The sequence below is a fragment of the Pristiophorus japonicus genome, chromosome 14 (assembly GCF_044704955.1).
Source record: "Pristiophorus japonicus isolate sPriJap1 chromosome 14, sPriJap1.hap1, whole genome shotgun sequence".
In the NCBI taxonomy this organism is placed as follows: Eukaryota; Metazoa; Chordata; class Chondrichthyes; family Pristiophoridae; genus Pristiophorus; species Pristiophorus japonicus.
Window position 1 is genome coordinate 29,828,658 of NC_091990.1, and position 27,059 is coordinate 29,855,716.

At 43.5% G+C, this 27,059-nt stretch overlaps 1 protein-coding gene across 2 annotated transcripts in view; it reads right to left on the reverse strand.

Annotated features, from left to right (window-relative positions):
- Positions 1–5,483: 5,483 nt before the first annotated feature.
- Positions 5,484–27,059, reverse strand: part of LOC139279336 (S100P-binding protein-like) — a 69,378-nt gene continuing 47,802 nt past the window's right edge. For both annotated transcript variants that reach the window (XM_070898455.1, XM_070898457.1), the window contains exons 3-6: positions 21,178–21,299; positions 20,436–20,530; positions 10,737–10,836; positions 5,484–7,716 (exon numbers count right to left, since the gene is read on the reverse strand). In XM_070898455.1, the coding sequence (XP_070754556.1) occupies positions 7,590–7,716; positions 10,737–10,836; positions 20,436–20,530; positions 21,178–21,299 (444 nt within the window). In that variant the 3' untranslated portion in view covers positions 5,484–7,589. The remainder of the gene's footprint in view (positions 7,717–10,736; positions 10,837–20,435; positions 20,531–21,177; positions 21,300–27,059) is intronic.

The window sequence follows — 27,059 nt, forward strand, 5'->3', positions numbered from 1 at the left end:
ACTTTTAAGAGGGCTAGCATGATTACTTATTTCTGTATACGCGAAAAAAAAAGTAAATTTTTACCAATGACTGTATATAATGTAAAATTCTACAATGTATGAACATATTTTCAAAATAAACCATGATACTATATTTTTGAGTATATAATCTATTTTTGCATTTTTAAATGTATCCTCTCTCCAGTGAGGATTCAGCACTTAGTTGATTATCCATTATCCCATTTAACTAAAGTATTTGTTATGCTCAAAATATATGAGCAAATGAGTCTTTAATATGTTTGGATTTATATAATCAATGTTATTTGAATATAGGATGCTGTAACAGTGAATGTGTTACAACAGCTCTTGCAAAAGTGTGAAAGGTGTAGAACACAACACTTGAATTATAATATCTTTCCAATGAGCAGATTAATGATATACTGTTACTAGTGAGATATTTCAGAAGGAATTTATTTTACAAGCACAACCAATCTGCTTGGTAATGATTTATAGAACAGAATTGTAATTAAAATCAAGATGGAGTGAATATACCATTTGCACTATGCATTAAAATATATCATATTTCCATATAATGTCTGCAATTTAAATCTGGTTAATTGTATTATAAAGGGATAAGTGCGTTTCAGAATTATCTGGTCAGGATGGAAGCACTTTACAGTCAATGAAGTATTTTTGAAGTGCAGTCACGCAACTAAATTGCACAGCAAGGTCCCACAAACACCAAAGCGATAACATAGAAAATAGGTGCATGAGTAGGCCATTCGGCCCTTCGAACCTGTACCACCATTCAATATGATCATGGCTGATCATGCAACTTCAGTACCCCATTCCTGCTTTCTCTCTATATCCCTTGATCCCTTTAGCCATAAGGGCCACATCTAACTCCCTTTTGAATATATCTAACTAACTGGCCTCAACAACTTTCTATGGTAGAGAATTCCATAGGTTCACAATTCTCCTCATCTCGGTTCTAAATGGCTTACCCCTTATCCTTAAGTCTGGACTTCCCAACATCGGGAACCTTCTTCCTGCATCTATGTTTCTATGAGATTCCCTCTCATTCTTCTAAATTCCAGTGAATATAGAAACATAGACATAGAAACATAGAAAATAGGTGCAGGAGTAGGCCATTCGGCCCTTCTAGCCTGCACAGCCATTCAATGAGTTCATGGCTGAACATGCAACTTCAAGTACCCCATTCCTGCTTTCTCGTCATACCCCTTGATCCCCCTAGTAGTAAGGACTTCATCTAACTCCTTTTTGAATATATTTAGTGAATTGGCCTCAACAACTTTCTGGGGTAGAGAATCCCACAGGTTCACCACTCCATGGGTGAAGAAGTTTCTCCTCATCTCGGTCCTAAATGGCTTACCCCTTATCCTGAGACTGTGACCCCTGGTTCTGGACTTCCCCAACATTGGGAACATTCTTCCTGCATCTAACCTGTCTAAACCCATCAGAATTTTAAACGTTTCTATGAGGTCCCCTCTCATTCTTCTGAACTCCAGTGAATACAAGCCCAGTTGATCCAGTCTTTCTTGATAGGTCAGTCCCGCCATCCCGGGAATCAGTCTAGTCGATCCAGTTTTTCCTTCACATCAGCCCTGCCATCCCAGGAATCAGTCTGGTGAACCTTTACTGCACACCCTCAATAGCAAGAATGTCCTTCCTCAGGTTAGGAGACCAAAACTGCACACAGTACTCAAGGTGTGGTCTCACCAAGATCCTGTACAACTGCAGTAAGACCTCCCTGCTCCTATACTCAAATTCCCTCGCTATGAAGGCCAGCATGCCATTTGCTTTCTTTACTGCCTGCTGTACCTGCATGCCTACCTTCAATGACTGATGTACCATGACACCCAGGTCTTGTGGCACCTCCCCTTTTACTAATCTGTCACCATTCAGATAATAATGTGCCTTCCTGTTTTTGCCACCAAAGTGGATAACCTCACACTTATTCACATTATACTGCATCTGCCATGCATTTGCCCATTTACTTAACCTGTCCAAGTCCCCCTGCAGCCTCCAAGCATCCTCCTCGCAGCTCGCACTGCTACCCAGTTTAGTGTCATCTGCAAACTTGAAGATATTACATTCAATTCCTTTGTCTAAATCATTAATGTATATTGTAAATAGCTGGGGTCCCAGCACTGAACCCTGTGCACCCCACTAGTCACTGCCTGCCATTCTGAAAAGGACCCGTTTATTCCCACTCTTTGCTTCCTGTCTGCCAACCAGTTCTCTATCCACGTCAATACATTACCCCCAATACCTTGTGCCTTAATTTTGCACACTAATCTCTTGTGTGGGACCTTGTTAAAAGCCTTTTGAAAGTCCAAATACACCACATCCACTGGTTCTCCCTTATCCACTCTACTAGTTACATCCTCAAAAAACTCTAGAAGATTTGTCAAGCATGATTTCCCTTTCATAAATCCATGCTGACTTGGACAGATCCTGTCACTGCTTTCCAGATGCGCTGCTATGACATCTTTAATAATTGACTCCAGCATTTTCCCCGCCACTGATGTCAGGCTAACTGGTCTATAATTCCCTGTTTTCTCTCTCCCTCCTTTTTTTAAAAATGGGGTTACATTAGCTACCCTCCAATCCATAGGAACTGAACCAGAGTCCATGGAATGCTGGAAAATGACCACCAATGCATCACTATTTCTAGGGCACTTCCTTAAGTACTCTGGGATGCAGACTATCAGGCCCTGGATATTTATTGGCCTTCAGTCCCTTCAATTTCCCTAACAGCATTTCCTGACTAATAAGGATTTCCCTCAGTTCCCCCTTCGCACTAGACACTTGGTCCCCTAGTATTTTCGTGAGGTTATTCGTGTCTTCCTTAGTGAAGACAGAAGCAAAGTATTTGTTCAATTGGTCTGCCATTTCCTTGTTCCCAACTATGAATTCACCAGATTCTGACTGCAAGGGACCTACATGACCAAATCTTCTGGTTTAGTTGTTGGTTGAGGGAATTAAGTGTCAACGATATGTTGCAACTATATAGGCTTGTAACTGCACAACAGTAATGCATTTTCAGGGCAATGCATTTCATCTGGGGAAAGAATAAAAATAAAATTAAAATTTAAAATCAGAAAAACATTCTTGCTTGTGGTCATTTCTGTTATGAAGAATTGTCCATCACATTCTTGATCTACAGCATCTGTCTTACTTGCCGTCAGTAAAAAGAAACCATATTGCAGCAAAGTGCAACGAGGAGTTCCCAGTACTTCAATGTAATATAATTACAACAGTGTTCCTTGATCTGTCTTTGGAAAAAGGACAATTTATTTTGCAACCCAATGTAATAGGACCAAGAATGTTCTGGAATGAAAAATGATTCGGACTACCAGACAGATAGAACCATAACAAATTACAAGACGACAAAAAAAAAAAAGAGGGCACGAGAGAAAGAAACAAGAGGGAGATAACTGTGTTACTGAAAGAATCAGAGTGCGAAAAAGCAGAGAAGATAGTTGCAAGGAGATACAATTTTGCTTTTATTTTTCTCCAGAAGCGAATGGCACAGAAAATCAATGTATAATATAAAAGCGCTTAACACTGGAGTAATTTGAAGTTATAAAATTGCCTGCCTTCCAAGTCACCATCAGTAACATCACAGGAGATCCACTAATAGTTTAGCAATTGCATACCCTTGGCTACAGTTACTACTGATTTCACAAAGTAATTGAAATTCCATTGGATTATGCATTTTCAGAGACTTGCATGAATAGTGTATCACACCAGAAGTAGCATAATTTGTTCAAGCTACCTAGGTTCACCAGATTGATTCCTGGGATGGAGAACATAAGAACATAAGAATTAGGAACAGGAGTAGGCCATCTAGCCCCTCGAGCCTGCTCCGCCATTCAAAAAGATCATGGCTGATCTGGCCGTGGACTCAGCTCCACTTACCCGCCCACTCCCCGTAACCCTTAATTCCCTTATTAGTTAAAAATCTATCTATCTGTGATTTGAATACATTCAATGAGCTAGCCTCAACTGCTTCCTTGGGCAGAGAATTCCACAGATTCACAACCCTCTGGGAGAAGAAATTCCTTTTCAACTCGGTTTTAAATTGGCTTCCCCGTATTTTGAGGCTGTCTTATGAGGAGAGATTGAGTAGAATTGGCCTATATTCTCTAGCATTTAGAAGAATGAGAGATGATTTCATTGAAACATACAAAACTCTTACAGGGCTTGACAGAGTAGATGCAGGAAGGATGTTTCCCCTGGCTGGGGAGTTTAAAACCAGGGGTCACAGTCTCAGAATAAGGAGTCGGCCATTTAAAACTGAGATGAGGAGAAATGACTTCACTCAGAGGGTGGTAAATCTTTGGAATTCTCTTCCCCAGAAGGTTGTGGAGGCTCAGTCATTAAGTATATTCAAGACAGAGATCGATCGATTTTTGGATATTAAAGGAATCAAAGGACATGGGGATAGTGCAGGAAAGTGGAGTTGAGATCGAAGATCAGCCATGATCTTATTGAATGGCAGAGCAAGCTCGAGGGGCCGAATGGCTGACTCCTCCTGTTTCTTACCTTTATGTTTCTATCTCATGTCAGCACGTATTGGTAATAAACCTTAGAATTGTCAATAAACAGTTAAAAAAAATGCACAACTAGTAATCAGTAGGAAAACATATTTATTGAATATTTGAAGTACAAATCTAAAACTATGATTTAAAAAAAGACAAAAAAGGACTTTACAGCAATGAAGGACCACAATGACAACTTTTCATCAGGCATTGTTGGCCAACTGGAGTTCTCAATTAAAGCAGTTTGTTTTCATAGCCTTAAGGGATCAGCCAGTCAAGTGTCTTTTTGGAAGCCAATTTGAAATTTTCAGTCAGAAAAAACATTGTTGACAGATGTACTTTATTTCCAGAGTTTTTTGGTCACTTCCCCAGACCAAGTGATTGCTACAAAACTCCAGACTAGTCCCCTCAACCTGCTTAAAAGTGAAATATATTTTGACAGATTTTCAAATGATCTTAAATGCTCTTGAGGATAACACTTGCATATCCCTCGATCACTTGCTGTTCAAGTGTTTGATGAGCTAAACTGCTGGTTAGAGCCAGCCCATTCCATATTGTGTGTAGAACTCCCCTTTCCTATGATGTTAAGTTCCACTGTGGGGATATGAATCAGAACAATGGACTGTGGGTGGGCAGATTTGACAATATCTGTTTCTAACTAGATCTAAACTGTAAAGTAGAAGTATAGATTGACTCAAATACACTCAGTGAGCTTAGAGTTACCCATTACATTATCTTATTTATACACAACTCAATAGAACAATGATGCTCAATCATTTTAATATCAGACCTTTTTGCAAAATCAGTAGGTTTCGCTGTCCCCTCCTTTCATCATAACCATAATGAGTCTATGACTAACTGAAAACTAAAAGTTACTCCCCATTCAGAAGCCCATCTCCCCCGCACACCACCCCCCCCCCCACCACCACCACCACAGTTCCCAGAGCTACTGTCCCTCACTGATGCATTCCTTGCTGCCCCTTTGCAACACTACTGCATTGCTCCAGAAGCAGAGACTCTCCCAACTGCTGTCAGTGACAATTCCTGAACCTGCCAAAACTAAGATCGTGAACGCCTGCACAGTGAAAACATGGAAAGGGTCTGGAGTTGGGAACCAGGACCCAAGTGCACCAGGAAGCTGAGCTGCAGCAACCCACAGGCTGAAGAAAACTGCTACAATAAGCGCAACTTTCCTCAGGGAATAGTGGCTTGGGTAATGCACCATTATTAGTACCTAATCCAAATATATTTCACCAATACTTTGTCGGCTCCACAGTAGAGTGTAAGTTACTATGGTGCAATATTACAATGATTCAATATTAACACTATACAGTAATTGGTACAATCGCATTCAGAACATTTTTATGATATGCATTATTTGTATCCAGTTTGATTTACAGTAGTATCCCCAGTATACTGAATTATGTCTGACAAATGCATATTACTATAGCTCAATATCACTTGACAGTCAGTTTGAGCCCTGAACCTGAAACTGCACTATAACTGTAGTGTTAGCATGAAGCAAAACCACTTCACATCGATGCTGCTGTTGTTGTCGTGTGAATGTGCTCTTAAGTAACTAAAGCCAGAGACATGAATATAAAAAGGCAAAAGTAAAAGTAACCACACAAAATAGCACAGTAGATTGAGGGAATCAGGTAAAATATTAAATGAATGTTAAGCACTATTCACATTATTGACAAGTCACTTTTATTTAGACTGAATAAGTCAGTATGTCAATTAGTTGTAGTTAGCTGAATGTAGAATATATAAAAGGATTTAATAGGCTCTAAATGACCTAAATGAGACACATTTGATATTGTTAAAAGTGCAATTCTTTGACTAAGAGGATATTAAATGATATGAGTATGCTTTACTGTACATCCAGTTCTCTTACTGGTATTTGGGTATGTGTTACAGCAGTACAATAACCCTAACTCATGCTACCAGGCTCCAGAATTTCTTCAAAATCAGTGTTGTTTTCAGTGCAAGTCTAGGACCAGTACTTTTATTATTGAAACTGGTACTCAGACTGTTATTTGGGATTGACAACAGTACATGGAGGTAGGGCATGGCCATCAGGTCACTGCTGCAATGGTGGTTTGGAATAATTTCACTTCAGTTATTACTGTGTAGAATTTAAAAGGTCACCAACCATAACTTGTACTTAAAGTGCTTTGAGCTCAAATGGAATACAAGATGTAAGGTTGAACACGACATACCATTTACTTTTTCTTCCTCATGCTATATGCCCTGGAAGTTTCAAGGCCAGACGGAAAATTGAATTGTGTTGTAAGTAGATGAAAAGAAATAATTGCACCACCAAAATGACTACCCCTCCAAAACAGTAACCACATGAATTATACTCTATTGCTTGTGACATATTCACAGTCTGTAGAAAAAAAAAATCATACCAGAACCCTGCTTCTGAATACCTACATGAGTTACCTTAAATTTCTAAAATCAATTATATTCAGTTGGAAACATTAATAACTGACCTTTCAGACTGTCTGCAATTTTGGAGTATAGACATTATTACGTCCAGTATTAGAGCCATGACTTGTGAAAGAAAGCATAATGCCTCTCAATGGCCACTCGACCACTGTGTGCTGGCAATTAAATCCACACATGCAAGTAAAATATTAATTTGTAATTGCATAGTCTGCTTCAAGACCAAAGTTGCAACCCGTCAGCTTTACGGATCTTTCCTGTGATTTCTTGATCTCAACCAAGCTATTTTCGCAACAGCCAAGCTGATTATTTGCAGAGAGCAGAATCTAATAAGAGCTTGCCAACTCCTATAGAACCCGCCCCCTCTCAGTCAGACATTCAATAGAATCTTCCGGCAAAGAAAACCAACTTTCTCGTTAAGACTAGAGAAGAAATTTCTTTTACAAGCACCAGATTACTTAGTACAGTACTACAGAAAAAAGCACCCAAACAGCCCACCAAAAACTTGGAAACGAAATCCACACAAACTGAACTTACAACTTTGTGACACGTCAGAAGAATGCAATTGATTCCAGGCTGTATATTCTGCAACTAAGGTATGGGACTACGCTGAAAACGAGCTGGTATTCCTCTGAAACGGCAAAACTGTCCATTGCTGTTTGCCCATTGGAAGAGATTAGGCTTGTTGAATGAATGCACGTTCCGTCTGGAATAATTTCTGAGAAAACAAATGTTACGACATTAAAACAGGTTCTAAAAATGCTCTTCTGTACCAAACTATTACACTGTAAGCAATATACAACAAAATCAATAACAGAACTTTCTAAGTACAAGTCAGATTTGAGTTTTCTTTGGAGAGAAGCAATTACTTGTGTAGGATCTTTGGGAACTGAAAAGGTGTTGCTCTGAATGGTCCATAAACTGTAAGGAATGTGGTACTTTTGTGTGACTATCAAAAGCACTGATATTCTCAGCTTTTCTCTCCTTTCAGACTGCCAGTCTCTTTTGCTTGTTTAATTTTCTCTCATTTCTTTCAGCACTGGCCATTACAGAGCCAATTAGTGGAAAAAGTGTAGGACACAACATTAAATAGTAATTCAGACTTCAAAAATTTGCCGCCGCCTAGGACCAGGTAAGAGTCATAGAAAGTCAATAAAAGCTGTTAAAAAAGCATCAAGGATCCTGGCTTTTAATAATAGAGGCAGAGTACAAAAGCAAACTTAAATATCCTTCCTGTAATGTAGAACCCAATACTGCACACAGTACTCCAACTGAGGTGTTAAGATTTTATATAGGCTCACCATTACCTCTTGGTTTTTATTTTCTATCCCTAGCGTTAAAACCTTCAATTTCACTAGCTTTTCTTACAGCCTTATCAACCCGAGATGCTGCCTTTAATGTCCAGAGAATCTGTCACCCCAATCTTTCTGCTCTTCCCCACCACCGAACCTACTTCCATTCAGAATATCACCTCACACTTATTGAAACTGAATTCCATCGGTCACTTTTTAGCTAATTCTCCCAATCAATAGCCCTTTGGTCTTCTGAAGAATTAAAGACACCTCCTGGATTAATTTAGGAAATCCAGCACAGATTTGATAAAGGCAAATTGCATTCAACTAACTTGATTGAGTTTTTGAATGAGGTAACGGATGGTTGAAAAGGGCAATGCGGTTGATATGGTGTACATGGACTTCCAGAAGGCACTTGATAAAGTGCCACATAATAGGCTTGCCAGCAAAGTTCAAGCCCATGGAATGAAAAGGGACAGTGGCAGCATGGATACGAAATTGGCTAAGTTACAGGAAACAGAGTACTGGTGAATGGTTGTTTTTCGGACTGGAGGAAGGTATACAGTGGTGTTCCCCAGGGGTCGGTACTAGATATATTAATGACGTGGACTTGGGTGTACAGGGTACAATTTAAAAATTTGCAGATGTCACAAAACTTGAAAGTATAGTGGTGAACAGCGAGGAGGATAGTGATAAACTTTAAGAGGACATAGACAAACTGGTGGATTGGGCAGACACGGAGATAAAATTCAAGACAGAAAAGTGCGGTTACATTTTGGAACGAGGAGACACAATATGAACTAAAGGGTACAATCTTAAAGGGGTTGCATGAACAGAGACACCTAGGGGTATATGTGCACAAATTGTTGAAAAGTAGTTGGTCAGGTTGAGAAAGCGGTTAAAAAAGGGATCCTGGGCTTCAAATAGAGGTATTGAGTAAAAAAGTAAATGATAAACCCTTTTATAACACTGTTTTATAACACTGGTTCGGCCTCAACTGGAGTATTGTGGGAAGGCCTTGGAGAGGGTGGAGAAAAGATTTACAAGAATGGATCCAGGGATGAGGGACTTCAGTTACGTGGATAGACTGGAGACGCTGGGGTTGTTCTCCCTGGAGCAGAGAAGGTTGAGAGGAGATTTGAAAAAGGTGTTCAAAATCATGAGGGGTTCAGACAGAGTAGATGGAGAGAAACTGTTCCCATTGGCAGCAGGGTCGAGAACCAGAAGAAACAGATTTAAGGTGATTGGAAGAACCAAAGGCAACATGGAGGAATAACTTTCTTTACGCAGCGAGTGGTTAGGATCTGGAATGCATTGCCTAAAAGGATGGTGGAGGTAGATTCAGTCGTGGCATTCGAAAGGGAATTGGATAATTACCTGAAGAAAAAAAAATTGCAGGGTTACAGGGAAAGGGACTAGCTGAAGTGCTCATGCAGAGAGCCATCATGGGCTCGACGGGCCCAAATGGCCTCCTTCTGTGCTGTAACCATTCTATGTAAGCTGTGGCTCAGTGGATAGCACACTCGTCTGAGTCAGAAGGTTGTGGGTTCAAGCCCCACTCCAGCAACTTGAGCACATAAATCTAGGCTGACACTCCAGTGCAGTGCTGAGGGAATGCTGTACTGTCGGAGGTGCCGTCTTTCGGATGAGACGTTAAACCGAGGCCCTATCTGCCCCATCAGATGGATGTAAAAGATCCCATGGCACTATTTCGAAGAGCAGGGGAGTTATCCCTGGTGTCCTGGGCCAATATTTATCTCAATCAACATAACAAAAACAGATTATCTGATCATTATCACATTGCTGTTTGTGGGAGTTTGCTGAGCGCAAGTTGGCTGTCACGTTTCTCACATTACAACTGTGACCACACTTCAAAAGTACTTCATTGGCTGTAAAGTGCTTTGAGACCTCCGGTGGTCGTGAAAGGCACTATATAAATGCAAGTCTTTCTTTTCTTTTTATGATTTTGGCATCCACTACAAATTTGACATGACTCCCTATAGATCTATATCCAAATCATTGACACACAGTGAACAAAATATACCACCACTCCTAAACATATCATCTCCCTAATGTATTTGTTTTCCATTCTTGCCCAGTTTGCAGCCAGGTTTCATTTAATGCTATTAAGTCTAGACTTTTTGTAAAATAATTGCTTCCAGTTCATTGCGCCACACTCTGCGCATTGCCATACATGCATGGAGGAGGAGGAGGAGAGGAATGGGAAATATGCTTTGTCCCAGTAACTGGTTATAGAGGGTCATTCAGAGTTCTGCAACATTCCAACTCATTCACTGATTTAGTGAAATGTTCATGGAATGGGGAGGCACTTAGGGAACGCGCGAGAAAGAAAGACCAATAAGATTTTTTTTTTTTTAAATAGCTTTTTGTAGCAGGTCATTTAGTTTAAAATAAAAACAGTCATGCTTTTATATTCCAGGTTTACCTGGTAGTGAGGTCTGATGGGTGCTGCCAAGAACTAGAATGTTTTCTGTATTCTCCATCAGCCACCTGGTCCATTAGGTAGAGCAATTCTTGCATTGGTCCTGCAAAATAAACACTGTTAAATTGTGCTCGTTTTATAGATCACGTCTTATCCCACTTCCAAAATTTCAAGGTACAGCGCTCCTATGCAGTCCATCACATTGTATTTATATAATAGGCATGCACAGAAAGCTAATTGCTGTTAACAGTCAATGATTAGAATAGGGGAGCCTAAACTGCAGTCTGTGGACCACATGCCCCTCAAAGCCCAGTCAACTTAGTCCCATTAGCACCGATTTGTGCTGCTTGAGCGTTGTGGGCCAGGGCTTTGCAAAGGGTCATGCAGCACCATTGCCTCATTAGTGGATAAATCCTAAATTAAAATCATTAAGATCCGTAATCAGCAACCCGAGATTAATAGAACGTGGATTTAAGCTTTATATGTGTGTCCCAAAGGCGCCATACTACATACCGTATATACTCGCGTATCATGCGACTTTTGAAGACCTAAATTGTAACCTAAATTTGGGGGGTCGCATGATACGCGAGATACAAAATTTGCGGGTGTGAAGTGCTGGCCAAGATTAGGCTGTTAGGCTGTTAAGCAGACCGTATCCACGCTGAATCTCAGCATGCTCCAACAATCCTCTATGTAAAGACATTTCTCTTGGTTTCTCCTCTCACTCTCCATTATGGTTGTAAATCGAATATCCATGGTTGATATTAGTTTCTCGATACTCATGACCAAATCATTAGTTTATGTGGAAAACAAGCCAAGTTCCTGCAGCACACCACTAACGACATCCTCCCAATACAAAAAAAAATCCATTTGACTCCTGCTGAAATTCTTCTCTTCGGGGGAGAGGGTCGCGGAGGTCGGGGGGGGAGGAGAGGGTCGCGGAGGTCGGGGGGGGAGGAGAGGGTCGCGGAGGTCGGGGGGGGAGGAGAGGGTCGCGGAGGTCGGGGGGGGAGGAGAGGGTCGCGGAGGTCGGGGGGGGAGGAGAGGGTCGCGGAGGTCGGGGGGGGAGGAGAGGGTCGCGGAGGTCGGGGGGGGAGGAGAGGGTCGCGGAGGTCGGGGGGGGAGGAGAGGGTCGCGGAGGTCGGGGGGGGAGGAGAGGGTCGCGGAGGTCGGGGGGGGAGGAGAGGGTCGCGGAGGTCGGGGGGGGAGGAGAGGGTCGCGGAGGTCGGGGGGGAGGAGAGGGTCGCGGAGGTCGGGGGGGGAGGAGAGGGTCGCGGAGGTCGGGGGGGGAGGAGAGGGTCGCGGAGGTCGGGGGGGGAGGAGAGGGTCGCGGAGGTCGGGGGGGGAGGAGAGGGTCGCGGAGGTCGGGGGGGGAGGAGAGGGTCGCGGAGGTCGGGGGGGGAGGAGAGGGTCGCGGAGGTCGGGGGGGGAGGAGAGGGTCGCGGAGGTCGGGGGGGGAGGAGAGGGTCGCGGAGGTCGGGGGGGGAGGAGAGGGTCGCGGAGGTCGGGGGGGGAGGAGAGGGTCGCGGAGGTCGGGGGGGAGGAGAGGGTCGCGGAGGTCGGGGGGGAGGAGAGGGTCGCGGAGGTCGGGGGGGGAGGAGAGGGTCGCGGAGGTCGGGGGGGGAGGAGAGGGTCGCGGAGGTCGGGGGGGGAGGAGAGGGTCGCGGAGGTCGGGGGGGGAGGAGAGGGTCGCGGAGGTCGGGGGGGGAGGAGAGGGTCGCGGAGGTCGGGGGGGGAGGAGAGGGTCGCGGAGGTCGGGGGGGGAGGAGAGGGTCGCGGAGGTCGGGGGGGGAGGAGAGGGTCGCGGAGGTCGGGGGGGGAGGAGAGGGTCGCGGAGGTCGGGGGGGGAGGAGAGGGTCGCGGAGGTCGGGGGGGGAGGAGAGGGTCGCGGAGGTCGGGGGGGGGGGAAAGAGAGGGTCGCGGAGGTCGGGGGGGGGGGGAAGAGAGGGTCGCGGAGGTCGGGGGGGGGGGAAGAGAGGGTCGCGGAGGTCGGGGGGGGAGGAGAGGGTCGCGGAGGTCGGGGGGGAGGGGGGAGAGGGTCGCGGAGGTCGGGGGGAGAGAGGGTCGCGGAGGTCGGGGGGGGAGAGAGGGTCGCGGAGGCCGGGGGGGGAAGAGGGGGTCGCGGAGGTCGGGGGGGAGAGAAGGTCGCGGAGGGGGAAGAGAGGGTCGCGGAGGTCGCGGAGGGGGAGAGAGAGGGTCGCGGAGGTCGGGGGGGGAAGAGAGGGTCGCGGAGGTCGGGGGGGGAAAAGAGAGGGTCGCGGAGGTCGGGGGGGGAAGAGAGGGTCGCGGAGGTCGGGGGGGGAAGAGAGGGTCGCGGAGGTCGGGGGGGGGAAGAGAGGGTCGCGGAGGTCGGGGGGGGGAAGAGAGGGTCGCGGAGGTCGGGGGGGGGAAGAGAGGGTCGCGGAGGTCGGGGGGGGGAAGAGAGGGTCGCGGAGGTCGGGGGGGGGAAGAGAGGGTCGCGGAGGTCGGGGGGGGAAGAGAGGGTCGCGGAGGTCGGGGGGGGAAGAGAGGGTCGCGGAGGTCGGGGGGGGGAAGAGAGGGTCGCGGAGGTCGGGGGGGGGGGGGGAAGAGAGAGTCGCGGAGGTCGGGGGGGGGGAAAGAGAGAGTCGCGGAGGTCGGGGGGGGGGGGGGGGAGAGAGAGCACGGAGAGAGAGAGCACGGAGAGAGAGAGCACGGAGAGAGAGAGCACGGAGAGAGAGCAGAATCCACTCGATGTTTCATGTTAAGGTCTGTATTCGATCTCAAAAAAGTGACTCGCATGATACATGAGATATATGGTAAAATCATGTTTTGGGGACGAAAATTTAGCGGTCGCATGATACGCGAGATCGCAGGATACGCGAGTATATACGGTACGATGATCAGTCTCCCTCAACAACAAAATCTATGAAAGACACAGCTATCCTCATTAAAACCAGAGTATGTTAAAAATTAGACACAAAGAAGCATTTTCAAAACAAGTATCAACGTGTATTATTTTTTTTTAAAAATCAAGCCTGCTGCTCATACTCAACTACATTTTCAAGTTGGTGAATATTTCAATCTCCAACAGGAGTAATTTTGCATCTTTAACCAATTAAATGCGTCATGAAATAACCCATAGCCTGCCTCCTGAATTTAGTTTACAAGAGTGTTCAAGAATGTCAAATGAATACTTGGTTGTCAAAAAGAATTTTTGTTCAATTTCAGAGTTCAAGAAGTCAAAATGCTTATTTTTTTGATCTCCTTGGTTTAGCTCCTTCAGACATGCCAATAATTTAAATATGTTCCTTCCAATTTGACTTACCTGATCACTCAATTTAATTTGGAGGTATTGTACACTAAGCTCAAGCTGCCTGATACACAATGTACATCAAATAATCTTCATCAGATAAAGCAAATCAGTCTATCTCCAGGATATGATGTAATTGGGATTACAGAGACAAGGCTCCAGGGTAAACAAGGCTGGGAACTCAATATCCAGGGTTATTCAATGTTCAGGAAGGAAAAGGAGGGGTAGCGTTACTGGTTAAAGAGGAGATTAACGCAAGAGTAAGGAGGACATCAGCGTGGATGATGTTTCGCAGCTCTACTATATGGGTAGAGCTGCGAAACACTAAAAGGGCAGAAAATGTTAGTGGGTGTTGTGTACAGACCACCAAACAGTAGTAGGGAGGTTGGGTATGGCATCAAACAGGAAATCAGGGATGCGTGCAACAAGGGTACAGCAGTTATCATGGGCGACTTTAATCTACATATTGATTGGGCTAACCAAACTGGTAGCAATACTGTGAGGAGGATTTCCTGGAGTGTATTAAGGGATGGTTTTGTAGACCAATGTCGAGGAACCAACTAGAGAGCAGGCCATCCTAGACTGGATCTTGTGTAACGAGAGAGAATTAATTAGCAATCTGGTCGTGCGTGGCCTCTTGGTGAAGAGTGACCATAATATGGTAGAATTCTTCATTAAGATGGAGAGCGACACAGTTAATTCAGAGACTAGGGTCCTGAACGTAAAGAAAGGAAACTTCGATGGTATGAGGCGTGATTTGGCTAGGATAGACTGACGAATGATACTTAAAGGGTTGACGGTGAATAAGTAATTCCAGACATTTAAAGATCACATGGATGAATTACAATTATTGTACATCCCTGTGTGGTGTAAAAATAAAACAGGAAAGGTGGCTCAACCGTGGCTAACAAGGGAAATTATGGATAGTGTTAAATCCAAGGAAGAGGCATATAAATTTGCCAGAAAAAGCAGCAAACCTGAGGACTGGGAGAAATGTAGAATTCGGCAGAGAAGGTTTAATTAGGAGGGGGAAAATAGAGTATGAGAGGAAGCTTGCAGGGAACATAAAAACTGACTGCAAAAGCTTCTATAGATATGTGAAGAAAAAAAGATTAGTGAAGACTAATGTAGGTCCCTTGCAGTAAGAATCAGATGAATTCATAATGGGGAACAAGGAAATAGCAAACCAACTGAACAAATACTTTGGTTCCGTCTTCACTAAGGAAGAGACACAAATAACCTCTCGAAAATACAAGAGGACCGAGCGAGAAGGGGGAACTGAAGGAAATCCTTATTAGTCAGGAAATGGTGTTAGGGAAATTGAAGGGACTGAAGGGCGATAAATCCCCAGGGTCTGATAGTTTGCATCCCAGAGTATTTAAGGAGGTAGCCTTAGAAATAGTGGATGCATTGGTAGTCATTTTCCAACATTCCATGGACTCGGGATCAGTTCCTTGGATTGGAGGGTAGCTAATGTAATCCCACTTTTTTTAAAAAGGAGGGAGAGAAAACAGGGAATTATAGACAGTTAGCCTGACATCGGTGGTGGGGAAAATACTGGAATCAATTATTAAAGATGTAATAGCAGCGCATTTGGAAACAGTGACAGGATCGGTGTCCAAGTCAGCATGGATTTATGAAAAGGAAATCATGCTGGACAAATCTTCTAGAATTTTTTGAGGATGTAACTAGTAGAGTGGACATGGGAGAATCAGTGGATGTGGTGTATTTGGACTTTCAAAAGGCTTTTGCCAAGGTCCCACACAAGAGATTAGTGTGCAAAATTAAGGCACATGGTATTGGGGGTAATGTATTGACGTGGGTAGAGAAATGGTTGGCAGACAGGAAGCAAAGAGTGAGAATAAACAGGTCCTTTTCAGAATGGCAGGCAGTGACTAGTGGAGTGCCGCAGGGTTCAGTGTTGGGACCCCAGTTATTTACAATATACATTAATGATTTAGAGAAAGGAATTGAATGTAATAGCTCCAAGTTTGCAGATGACACTAGCTGGGTGGCAGGGTGAGCTGCGAGGAGGATGCCAAGAGGCTGCAGGGGGACTTGGACAGGTTAGGTGAATGGGCAAATGCATGGCAGATGCAGTATAATGTGGATCAATGTGAGGTTATCCACTTTGGTGGCAAAAACAGGAAGGCAGATTATCTGAATGGTGACAGATTAGTAAAAGGGGAGGTGCAACGAGACCTGGGTGTCATGGTACATCAGTCATTGAAGGTAGGCATGCAGGTACAGCAGGCAGCAAAGAAAGCAAATGGCATGCTGGCCTTCATAGAGAGGGGATTTGAGTATAGGTGCAGGGAGGTTTTGCTGCAGTTGTACAGGGCCTTGGTGAGACCACACCTTGAGTACTGTGTGCAGTTTTGGTCTCCTAATCTGAGGAAGGGCGTGCTTGTTATTGAGGGAGTGCAGTGAAGGTTCATCAGGCCGATTACCAGGATGGCAGGACTGACATATGAGGAAACACTGGATCGGCTAGGCTTATACTCAATGAAATTTAAAAGAATGAGAGGGGATCTCATAGAAACGTATAAAATTCTGACGGGACTGGACAGGTTCGATGCAGGAAGAATGTTCCCGATGTTGGGGACATCCAGAACCAGGGGATACAGTCGAAGAATAAGGGGTAAGCCATATAGGACCGAGATGAGGAGAAATTTTTTCAGCCAGAGTTGTGAACCTGTGGAATTCTCTGCCACAGAAAGTTGTGGAGTTCAGAGTCCAGTTCAATGGACATATTCAAAAGGGAGTTGGATGTGGCCCTTACGGCTAAAGAGATCGGAGGTATGGAGAGAAGGCAGGGGTGGGGTACTGAAGTTGTATGATCAGCCTCGATCATATTGAATGGCGGTGCAGGCTCGAAGGGCCGAATGGCCTGCTCCTGCACCTATTTTCTATGTATCTATGTAATCTGCTCATTTGCATGCCCAATATTACTGGAAGTTATATTGAACTTTGAGTTTATTCCTGAAAAGATTACTGGAGGCCTGGAGTCATTGCGGTTTCATTTTAGCTTCCTCCTCTTGATTGGCTCATGGTATGGAACCAAACGTTTATAAGGTTTAGTCCACATAGAAATACTTGTGAATGATAAAAAGATCAAATTAAATTTATTGTGCATACTGATGGAAATCTTCAAATTACACAACCCAATTCTGCCAAGGCACAACAACTTTACTCAACAATGAAATGGCAGTCACACCATTACACCACAGCATCCATCGAGGAGTAAACACTGATAAAATGAACTTCCCAGCATTATGGTGTTTAAAATCACATCTGCCCCCAATGTAGCACAGAGCTATATAGATCAGGTGTCCCCTCCCACTCTTGTATTAGTTGATCTCATGGATGGAGACACTGAGCTGGAGTGTCACAATGGGTCAGCACCCCTCAGTTAGGAAGAGGAATAAAATAGTCTCTATTCCTAATTGCTGTCCTTTAGCAGTCTGTTGGGAGTTGCACCTGTATGGATATCGGGAGCACACAGGATAGTGTTGTTATGAAGCATTTCAAAGTTGAATAGTCCGATATTCACTGCGCATGCTCATATTTGAAGAACGGGCACTTGGATCAGGTATAGAAAGCCTGACATTACCCATGAGAGTAGTGTCCACGTTTACACTGCAAGAGTTAGTTCCCTTGCCCCAATGCCAAATTGGAAACCAACAAAAATGGTTGTTTCAAGAACGGTTTAAAAAAAGTGAAAACATGCAGTTCCTGTTGGACAGCTTTCTCCTGCAAAGGAGTATAATTGATGCAACAGATAACACCAGATTGTGCATTAAGTATACAGTAACCAATGCACTTCAATGCAGCATTTAGGGAGTGCGGCACTGTTGCAGGTGCCATTTTCTGGGTGAAATATTAAACCAAGGCCCCATTTGCCCTCTCAGGTGGATGTAAGACTTCCTGTGGTACTACTGAAAGAAGAAAGAGGAGTTCGCTCGATGTCCTGACCAACATTTATCCATCAAACAGATGATCTGGTCATTTATCTCACTGCTGTTTGTGGGACCTTGCTGTGTGCAAATTGGCTGCAGCGCTTCCTACATTACAACAGTGACTACACTTCAAAATTACTTCATTGGCTGCAAAGTGTTTTGGGATGTCCTGACGTTGTGAAAGGCGCTACAGTCCCCACAGCTTATAGCGTGCACGCTGGTGTCAATGCGATTTGCCCGCTATACATGATGGCCGGTGTAACCCGACGGCCAAGGTATTGGAGGTGACGAGTAATCTCGGGATCGTACTATCTTCTCGCACTGATCATGATCAGGTCTGTTGAAATCTGCTGGTATTTTGGGAGATATATTTTATAAACTTCACAAGTTTAGACTGAACTTTAAAATGGCAGCTGGTCATTATTCCGTCATTCACACCCTATCGAGACCAACCTTTTTCTAACTTCTGCCATTACCATTTCAATTCAGCCCATCATCCCTTTTATCTCTCTAATTGCTCCTGCCTTCCATCCTATCACAGATCTTCCCTTTCGTTCTTTCCTCCCCTCCCCCTTTCAGTGCTCCTGAAGAATAATCTGTTCTTTTCGAACATTCGCCAGTTCTGACGAAGGGTCATCGACCCGCAACGTTAACTCGGTTTTTCTCTCCACAGATGCTGTCAGACACGGTGATTTCCAGCATTTTCTGTTTTTATTTCAGATTCCAGCATCCGCAATATTTTGCTTTTGTAGATTGAACCCGAACTACAGCATCAACTTGTAGTTTATCTTTATGGCTATTGACCGTTACTATGTTGTGTGGGGTCCTTGGCTCTACTGTTGCCATGGCGGCACAGGCACGTTTTCTGGTGACTCTTGGTGAGAGTTTACTCTGCATATCTACTACTCCGAGTGAGGGCATGGGAAACATCATGCCAAAGTTGTTCTGAAGTTTGGGGCTGAAGTACGCAGCAGTCATAGTCTGTTTCACCTCTGGTCAGTTTCACCACTAGAGCAGGTAAATGATTGTGAGCAGCAATTGCAGGAGTTCTAGAGGCCACAGGGGGGGGGTGTGGGGGGAAACTGAAGGATGCAGGGCTGACGGAAAGGACTTAATAGCAGGTAATCACACTTTAATGAGGTGCAAACAGCTGCTTGAACTACCCGAAATACAAGTGATGGCAAGTGATACAGGCGGCTGTCTGGGATAAGCAGGGATGGTTGCAAGTGATGGGGACTGTATAGAAATGAGAGTTTATTCTTTCTTTATCACACAGGTGCAACCTTTGCACAGTAGCAGACTGCCTAAAGCCAGCAACTCAAATGCCAACAGGCTCCATGATTAGAAAAAATGTATTTCAAACATTTTTATAAGCAAAGATACAAAATAAGATTAGCTACAATTTTTTCCCCTACATCTTTATCAGCATCTATGTAACGCACATATCCAACAAACCAGGTCTCCTTCAATAGAAAATTAAGCCTGTGGCAACTAGGGAATGACCAATAACAGTTCTATTGTTGCTGTCCAAACTCCTTATAATTAAATTAGCTATGATTATGGTTTACAATTATTACCACATAAAAGGCTTCAAAAATCCACTGGTCAGGGTCCTACAAACTTTGTATCTGGAGAAACAGAAAGAAATATATGGAAACCAGGAAATGGTAGGACAATATATAACTGCTAAGCTCTTGTTCTTTCTTGCTTGTAGCCAAGAACTAATATTTTAAAGGAATAGAAAATGAAAAAACTGAGGGGGAAGGAGAGTAGAACATTAAAAAGGAAAATGGGAAATATGTTTAAGGGGAGGGGATTTCCTCTTTGAACTCTGTACAATGAAACAGTCAATTTATGTAGAATATGTTTGATTTCGCCATCTGTAACGTACTTCAACCACTTGTATTTATATAGTGCCTTTAACATAGTAAAACGTCCCAAGGCGCTTTACAGCAGTGTTATAAGACAAAACAAATAAATTTGATACCGAGCCACATAAGAAGAAATTATAGCAGATCAAAAGAGGTAGGTTTTAAGGAGCGTCTTAAGGGAGGAAAGAGAGGTAGAGAGTTTTAGGGAGGGAGTTCCAGAGCTTAGGACCCAAACAGCCGAAGGCACAGCCACCAATGGTTGAGCAGTTATAATCAGGGATGCTCAAGATGGCAGAATTTGAGTGGTGCAGATATCTCAGGGGGTTGAGACTGAAGGAGATTACAGAGAAAAGGAGGTACAGAAAAATCTTTATTATATTTTTAACCAAAATAATTACAAATCAAAAAACTTTACAAATGGAAATAAGTAGATTTCTATGCACTCTGGTTTCAGAAGACAAGATTTTTTTTCTCTCACCACAATGTTGCAGCATTTGAAATTTAGGAAGAAAAGGATGATTCATAATTCCAAAGCCTTTCATGAATTCTTAGGCTTTATTTCTGACTTTTTCCAACACATTCCTGTTACTTCATAGGTTACCTGGAGTCTCACAACCATTCTTCACGTGGTTTGAAACACGCTGAAGATATAAATGTTTCTGCCGTTCTATCTCCGCATCAAACGCACAATTCAATCTGAAAGGCAGAAGAGAAAACCTAAGCCAGCTAATAATCTCAGGCAAGAAGTTCTGTTTTCCATATCTCAATTAATTTGCAACTATTTTTTGATTGTTGCATAGGAGCAAGGCTATGCAGTTTGGAAACATTCCAAGCAAATGGTCCAGCCAACGTGTGTGCAACGCAGGCTGGAGAAATCATATGACCTACTGCTGTAGCGCATCAGCGCCTACAGAGGCACCATAAATGCTCCAAGTTGGCATAACGCAATGCTTCCATCTACAGGCAGCACAGAATACTGAAACCAATGGATTGAGATAGCACAATTAAACCGGACACACATTGATATGTAGAAAACAAAATGAGTATCAATACTATATTAAATATCATATCCTTAATGAGCAAGCTCCAGACATGGAAAAATGTTCATTTGGGGTGGGGGGGAATTCATTGAGGTCACGTTGCCGGGTTTCAGATACAACGTACAACTCCTGGTCTGCCTAGGCTACGCGGAAATCATAGATGTAAAAGGACAGTATGTTAACCACTGTCCCAAGATAAATAAATAACTTCAATCAGCTGTGTCTGGGCTGCATGTAAACTGGGACAATTATATTACTAACAAATTTTTGCCTGTTCTTGTAAACTCAGAGGTCACTGCTTACCTTGTTCCTTTACGTTTTGCTGCTGTTTTGGTGGGATTACACTTCTGTTGTTTCTCCATTTTTGCAGATTCTACGAAACTTTGCTTTTGCTTGCTGGCATCCCGTTCGCAAGATGATAAAGTCTTTTCCAGAAAAAAAAATATGAAAAGGACAATGGGAAGAGAGGAAGATGAAAATATATAAAACATTGTTTTTAAAATATATTTTACGATAAGGACATAGCTCGACTAGCAGCACAGCTAGATAGGTGACAGATGCAGTTCAATTAAAAAAATTTTAAAATAATACATTTAGAACGCAGTTGAGAACACTGTATATAGAAACATAGAAAATAGGTGCAGGAGTAGGCCATTCAGCCCTTCGAGCCTGCAGCACCTTTCTATATGATCATGGCTGATCAGTCACCTCAGTACCCCTTTCCTGCTTTCTCTCCATACTCCTTGATCCCTTTAGCTGTAAGGGCCATATCTAATTCCCTCTTGAATATATCCAATGAACTGCCATCAACAACTCTCTGCAGCAGGGAATTCCACAGGTTAACAACTCAGTGAAGAAGTTTCTCCTCATCTCAGGTCCTAAATGGCCTACCCCGTATCCTAAGACTGTGTCCCCTGGTCCTGGACTTCCCCAACATCGGGAACATTCTTCCCGCATCTAACCTGTCCCGTCCCGTCAGAATCTTACACGTTTCTATGAAATCCCCTCTCATCCTTCTAAACTCCAGTGTATAAAGTCCCAGTTGATCCAGTCGCTCCTCATATGTCAGTCCAGCCATCCCTGGAATCAGTCTGGTGAATCTTCGCTGCAATCCCTCAATAGCAAGAACGTCCTTCCTCAGATTAGGAGACCAAAACTGAACACATGAAACTCTTTTGAGAAGGCCAAGAAGCGATACTCGGATCGCTGGATTCAAAGTCCACCAACGGTAAACCTACTGCACCTGGTATTCCGAGGTGGTCTCCCATCCAAGTACTAACTAGGGCTGACTCTGCTTAGCTTCTAAGATCAGACAAGATTGGGCATTTTCAGACTAGTGTGGCCACATGAAACTCTTAAAGGTTAGTTTGCAGGTGCAGCAGGTAATCAGGAAGGCAAATGGAATGTTGGCCTTCATTGCGAGAGGGATGGAGTACAAAAGCAGGGAGGTCTTGCTGCAACTGTATAAGGTATTGGTAAGGCCGCACCTGGAGTACTGCGTGCAGTTTTGGTCACCTTACTTAAGGAAAGATTATACTAGCTTTGGAAGGGGTACAGAGACGATTCACTAGGCTGATTCCAGAAATGAGGGGGTTACCTTATGATGATAGATTGAGTAGACTGGGTCTTTACTCCTTGGGAGTTCAGAAGGATGAGGGGTGATTTTATAGAAACATTTAAAATCATGAAAGGGATAGACAAGATAGAGGAAGAGAGGTTGTTTCCATTGGTAGGGGAGACTCGAACTAGGGGGCACAGCCTCAAAATACAGGGGAGCCAATTTAAAACCAAGTTGAGAAAGAATTTCTTCTCCCAGAGGGTTGTGAATCTGTGGAATTCTCTGCCCAAGGAAGCAGTTGAGGCTAGCTCATTGAATGTTTTCAAGTCAAAGATAGATAGATTTTTAACCAATAGGAGAATTAAGGGTTACGGGGAGAGGGCGGGGGTAAGTGGAGCTGAGTCCACGACCAGATCAGCCATGATCTTATTGAATGGCGGAGCAGGCTCGAGGGGCTAGATGGCCTACTCCTGTTCCTAATTCTTATGTTCTTATGTTCTTACAATATTCCAGGTGAGGCTGCACCAAGGCCCTGTACAATTGCAGTAAAACCTCCCTGCTCCGATACTCAAATCCTCTAGCTATGAAGGCCAACATGCCATTTGCCTTCTTCACTGCCTGCTGTACCTGCATGCCAACTTTCAATGACTGATAAACCATGACACCCAGGTCCCGTTGCACCTCCCCTTTTCCTAATCTGCCGCCATTCAGATAATATTCTGCCTTTGTGTTTTTGCCACCAGTGAATAACCTCACATTTATCCACATTATACTGCATCGGCCATGCATTTGCCCACTCACCTAACCTGTCCAAATCACCCTGAAGCCTCTTAGCATCCTCCTCACAGCTCACACCGCCACCCAGTTTAAACTTGGAGATATAACACTCAATTCCTTCATCCAAATCATTAATGTATATTGTAAAGAGCTAGGGTCCCAGCACTGAGCCCTGCGGCACTCCACTAGTCATTGCCTCCCATTCCGAAAAGGACCCGTTTATCCCAACTCTCTGCTTCCTGTCTGCCAACCAATTCTCTATCCACGTCAGTACATTACCCCAATACCATGTGCTTTGATTTTGCACACCAATCTCTTATGTGGGACCTTGTCAAAGGCCTTTTGAAAGTCCAAATACATCACATCCACAGGTTCTCCCTTGTCCACTCTACTAATTACATCCTCAAAAAATTCCAGAAGATTTGTCGAGCATGATTTTCCCTTCATAAATCCATGCTGACTTGGACCGATCCTGTCACTGCTTTCCAAATGCGCTGCTATTTCATCCTTAATAATTGATTCCAACATTTTCCCCACTACTGATGTCAGGCTAACCGGTCTATAATTACCCGCCTTCTCTCTCCCTCCCTTTTTAAAAAAAAAAGTGGTGTTACATTAGCTACCCTCCAGTCCATAGGAACTGATCCAGAGTCGATAGACTGTTGGAAAATGATCACCAATGCATCCACTATTTTTAGGGCCACTTCCTTAAGTACTCTGGGATGCAGACAATCAGACCCCGGGGATTTATCAGCCTTCAATCCCATCAATTTCTCCAACACAATTTCCCACCTAATAAGGATATCCTTCAGTTCCTCCTTCTCACTAGACCCTCGGTCCCCTAGTACATCCGGAAGGTTATTTGTGTCTTCCTTCGTGAAGACAGAACCAAAGTATTTGTTCAATTGGTCTGCCATTTCTTTGTTCCCCATTATAAATTCACCTGAGTCCGACTGCAAGGAACCTAACGTTTGTCTTCACTAATCTTTTTCTCTTCACATATCTATAGAAGCTTTTGCAGTCAATTTTTATGTTCCCGGTAAGCTTCCTCTTGTAATCTATTTTCCCCCTCCTAATTAAACCCTTTGTCCTCCTCTGCTGAATTCTAAATTTCTCCTAGTCCTCAGGTTTGCTGCTTTTTCTGGCCAATTTATATGCCTCTTCCTTGAATCTAACACTATCCTTAATTTCCCTTGTTAGCCACGGTTGAGCCACCTTCCCTGTTTTATTTTTACTCCATATATAGTTTTTGGCACCCCGTTATAGGAAGGATATAAAACTAGTGGAAAAGCTATGGTGCGGTTTTACTAGGACTGAGGTTACTTGGAAAAAAAAGAGTGCCGGATTTTGCAACAATAAGGGTGAGGCCAACGGCGCTTACCGTTACAACGGGGTAAATCGGATAGCAACTTCTGGCGTCCGCATATGCAATTAAACGCACAAATCCGGAAGTTGCTGTCAAGAGATACCCTGCTCCTTCACATGCTGCACTTTTGCAATTCCATGCCGATACTCGGCATTGATATCACTGTATCCCACTAATTCTGCACTAAAAACAACTGTAAAAGTTAATGCTCGTGCATTCAGGAGTAACTGAGTATTTAACGGCGTGATATGTGATCATTATTGCTGAACAACCTTCTGCTGGCCCTGAAAATTTAATTTTACAAGTGTGGAGTCTCATTTCCTCAGAAGAAAATTCGTGTTGGAGATTTTGTAAAAAGATCATAATTCATTAAGATTTAGGGTAGTTATGGAAAAGGACAAAAGTCGACCAGGAATAAAGGTTCTCAATTGGGGTAAAGCAAATTTTGCTGAGCTGAGATGGGATTTGGCCAAAGTGAACTGGAAACGGCCATTTGATGGTAAATTAGTGTCAGAGCAGTGGGAGGCATTCAAGGAGGAGATCCTGAGGGTACAGACAAGTATGTTCCCTTAAAAAAAATATGGGTGGGGCTAACAAATCTAGAGCCCCCTGGATGTCAAGGGACATACAGGGTAAGATAAAGAAAAAAGGGAAGCTTATGACAGATACCGAGAACTCGATACTAAAACTCTAGAGGAGTATAAGAAGTGCAGGGGTGCAAATAAAAAAGATAGCAGGAAAGCAAAGAGAGAACATGAAAGGATGTTGGCAAGTAAATTCAGGGAAGATCTAAAGATATTTTACCAATACATTAAGAGTAAAAGGATAACGAGAGAAAGAGTGGGGCCTATTAGAGGCCATAAAGGAAATTTGCATGTGGTGGCAGAAGACGTGGGTATGATTCTTAATGAATACTTTGCATCTGTTTTCACAAGAGAGGGGCGATGCAGACTTGGCAACGAGGGAGGAGGAGTACAAAATATTAGATGAGATAAACATAGAGAGGAAGTGTTAAGGGGTTTAGAAGTTTTGAAAGTGGATAAATCCCCAGGCTGAAATGTATCCCACCCAGGCTGTTAAGCAAAAGAGGAAATACCAGAGGCTCTGGCCATCATTTTCCAGTCCTCTCTGGCTACAAGTGTGGTGAGAGGACTAGAGGACTGTTAATGTATCTTTGTTTATAAAGGGAGAAAGGGATAGAATGAGTAATTACAGGCCAGTCAGCCTAACCTCACTGGTGGGAAAATTATTGGAAAAAATCCTGAGGGACAGGATAAATCTTCATTTAGAAACACATGGATTAATCAAGGACAGTCAGCATGGATTTGTTAAGGGAAGGTCGTGTCTGACTAACCTGATTGAATTTTTCAATCAGGTAACCAGGAGGGTCGATGAGGGCAATGCGTACGATGTAGCGTATATGGATTTCAGCAAAGCTTCTGATAAGGTCCCACCTAGTAAACTGGTCACAAAAGTAAAAGCCCATGGGATCCAGGGCAAAATGGTAAGTTGGATCCAAAATTGGCTCAGAAGCAAGAAACAAAGGGTAATGGTTGATGGGTGTTTTTGTGACTGGAAGGTGGTATCCAGCAGGGTTCCACTGGGCTCAGTGCTGAGTCCCTTGCTTTTTGTGGTATATATCAATGACCTGGACTTGAATGTTGTGGGTATGATTAATGAGTTTGCAGATGACATTAAAATAGTCTGTGTGGTTGATAATGAAAAAAGCTGCGGACTGCAGGAAGATATCAATGTACTGGTCAGGTGGGCAGAACAATGGCAAATGGAATTCAATCTGGACAAGTGTGAGGTAATGTCTTTGGAGGTCTAACAAGGCAAGGGAACACATTAAATGGTATGACATTGAAAAGTGTAGAAGAACAAAGGGACCTTGGGGTGCAGGTCCACAGATCCCTGAAGGTAGCAGGCCAGGTGGATAAGGTGGTTAAGAAGACAGTTGGAATACTTGCCTTTATTAATCGAGGCATGGAATACAAGAGCAAGGAAGTTATGCTTGAATTGTATAGAACACTGGTTAGGCCGCAGTTCTAGTCACCATGGGCTCAAATTTCCCCATGAGTTGCACTGTTTTTTTTTATGTAACTTGATTTTTCTGGTGTTTCTTTTTAATTTCAAATATGACCATTTAATTTGCGCCATTGTAAGCGAGTTAGTTAGGTTTTTTTTTTTGTTAGGTCAGTTTTTTTTCCCTCCAAAAGGGGGCGTTCCCAACCACTTATACCAGTTATGCCAATTTGGCCAGAAAAAAGTTGTGCTAAACTAACTTAGGGCAGCATATGTGTCCACTTTTGTCCACACAGAAAGACCTTACATACAGTTAAGGAATCGGCGCAAGTAACAACATTTCAAGCGCCACCAAGCACCAAACAAAGCACAAGCAGTAATAACCATTCAATAAAAATTAAAGAACTGAAGTAAATAATTAAATTAAGAGCTGAAGTAAATCCTACCTTCAACTAAACT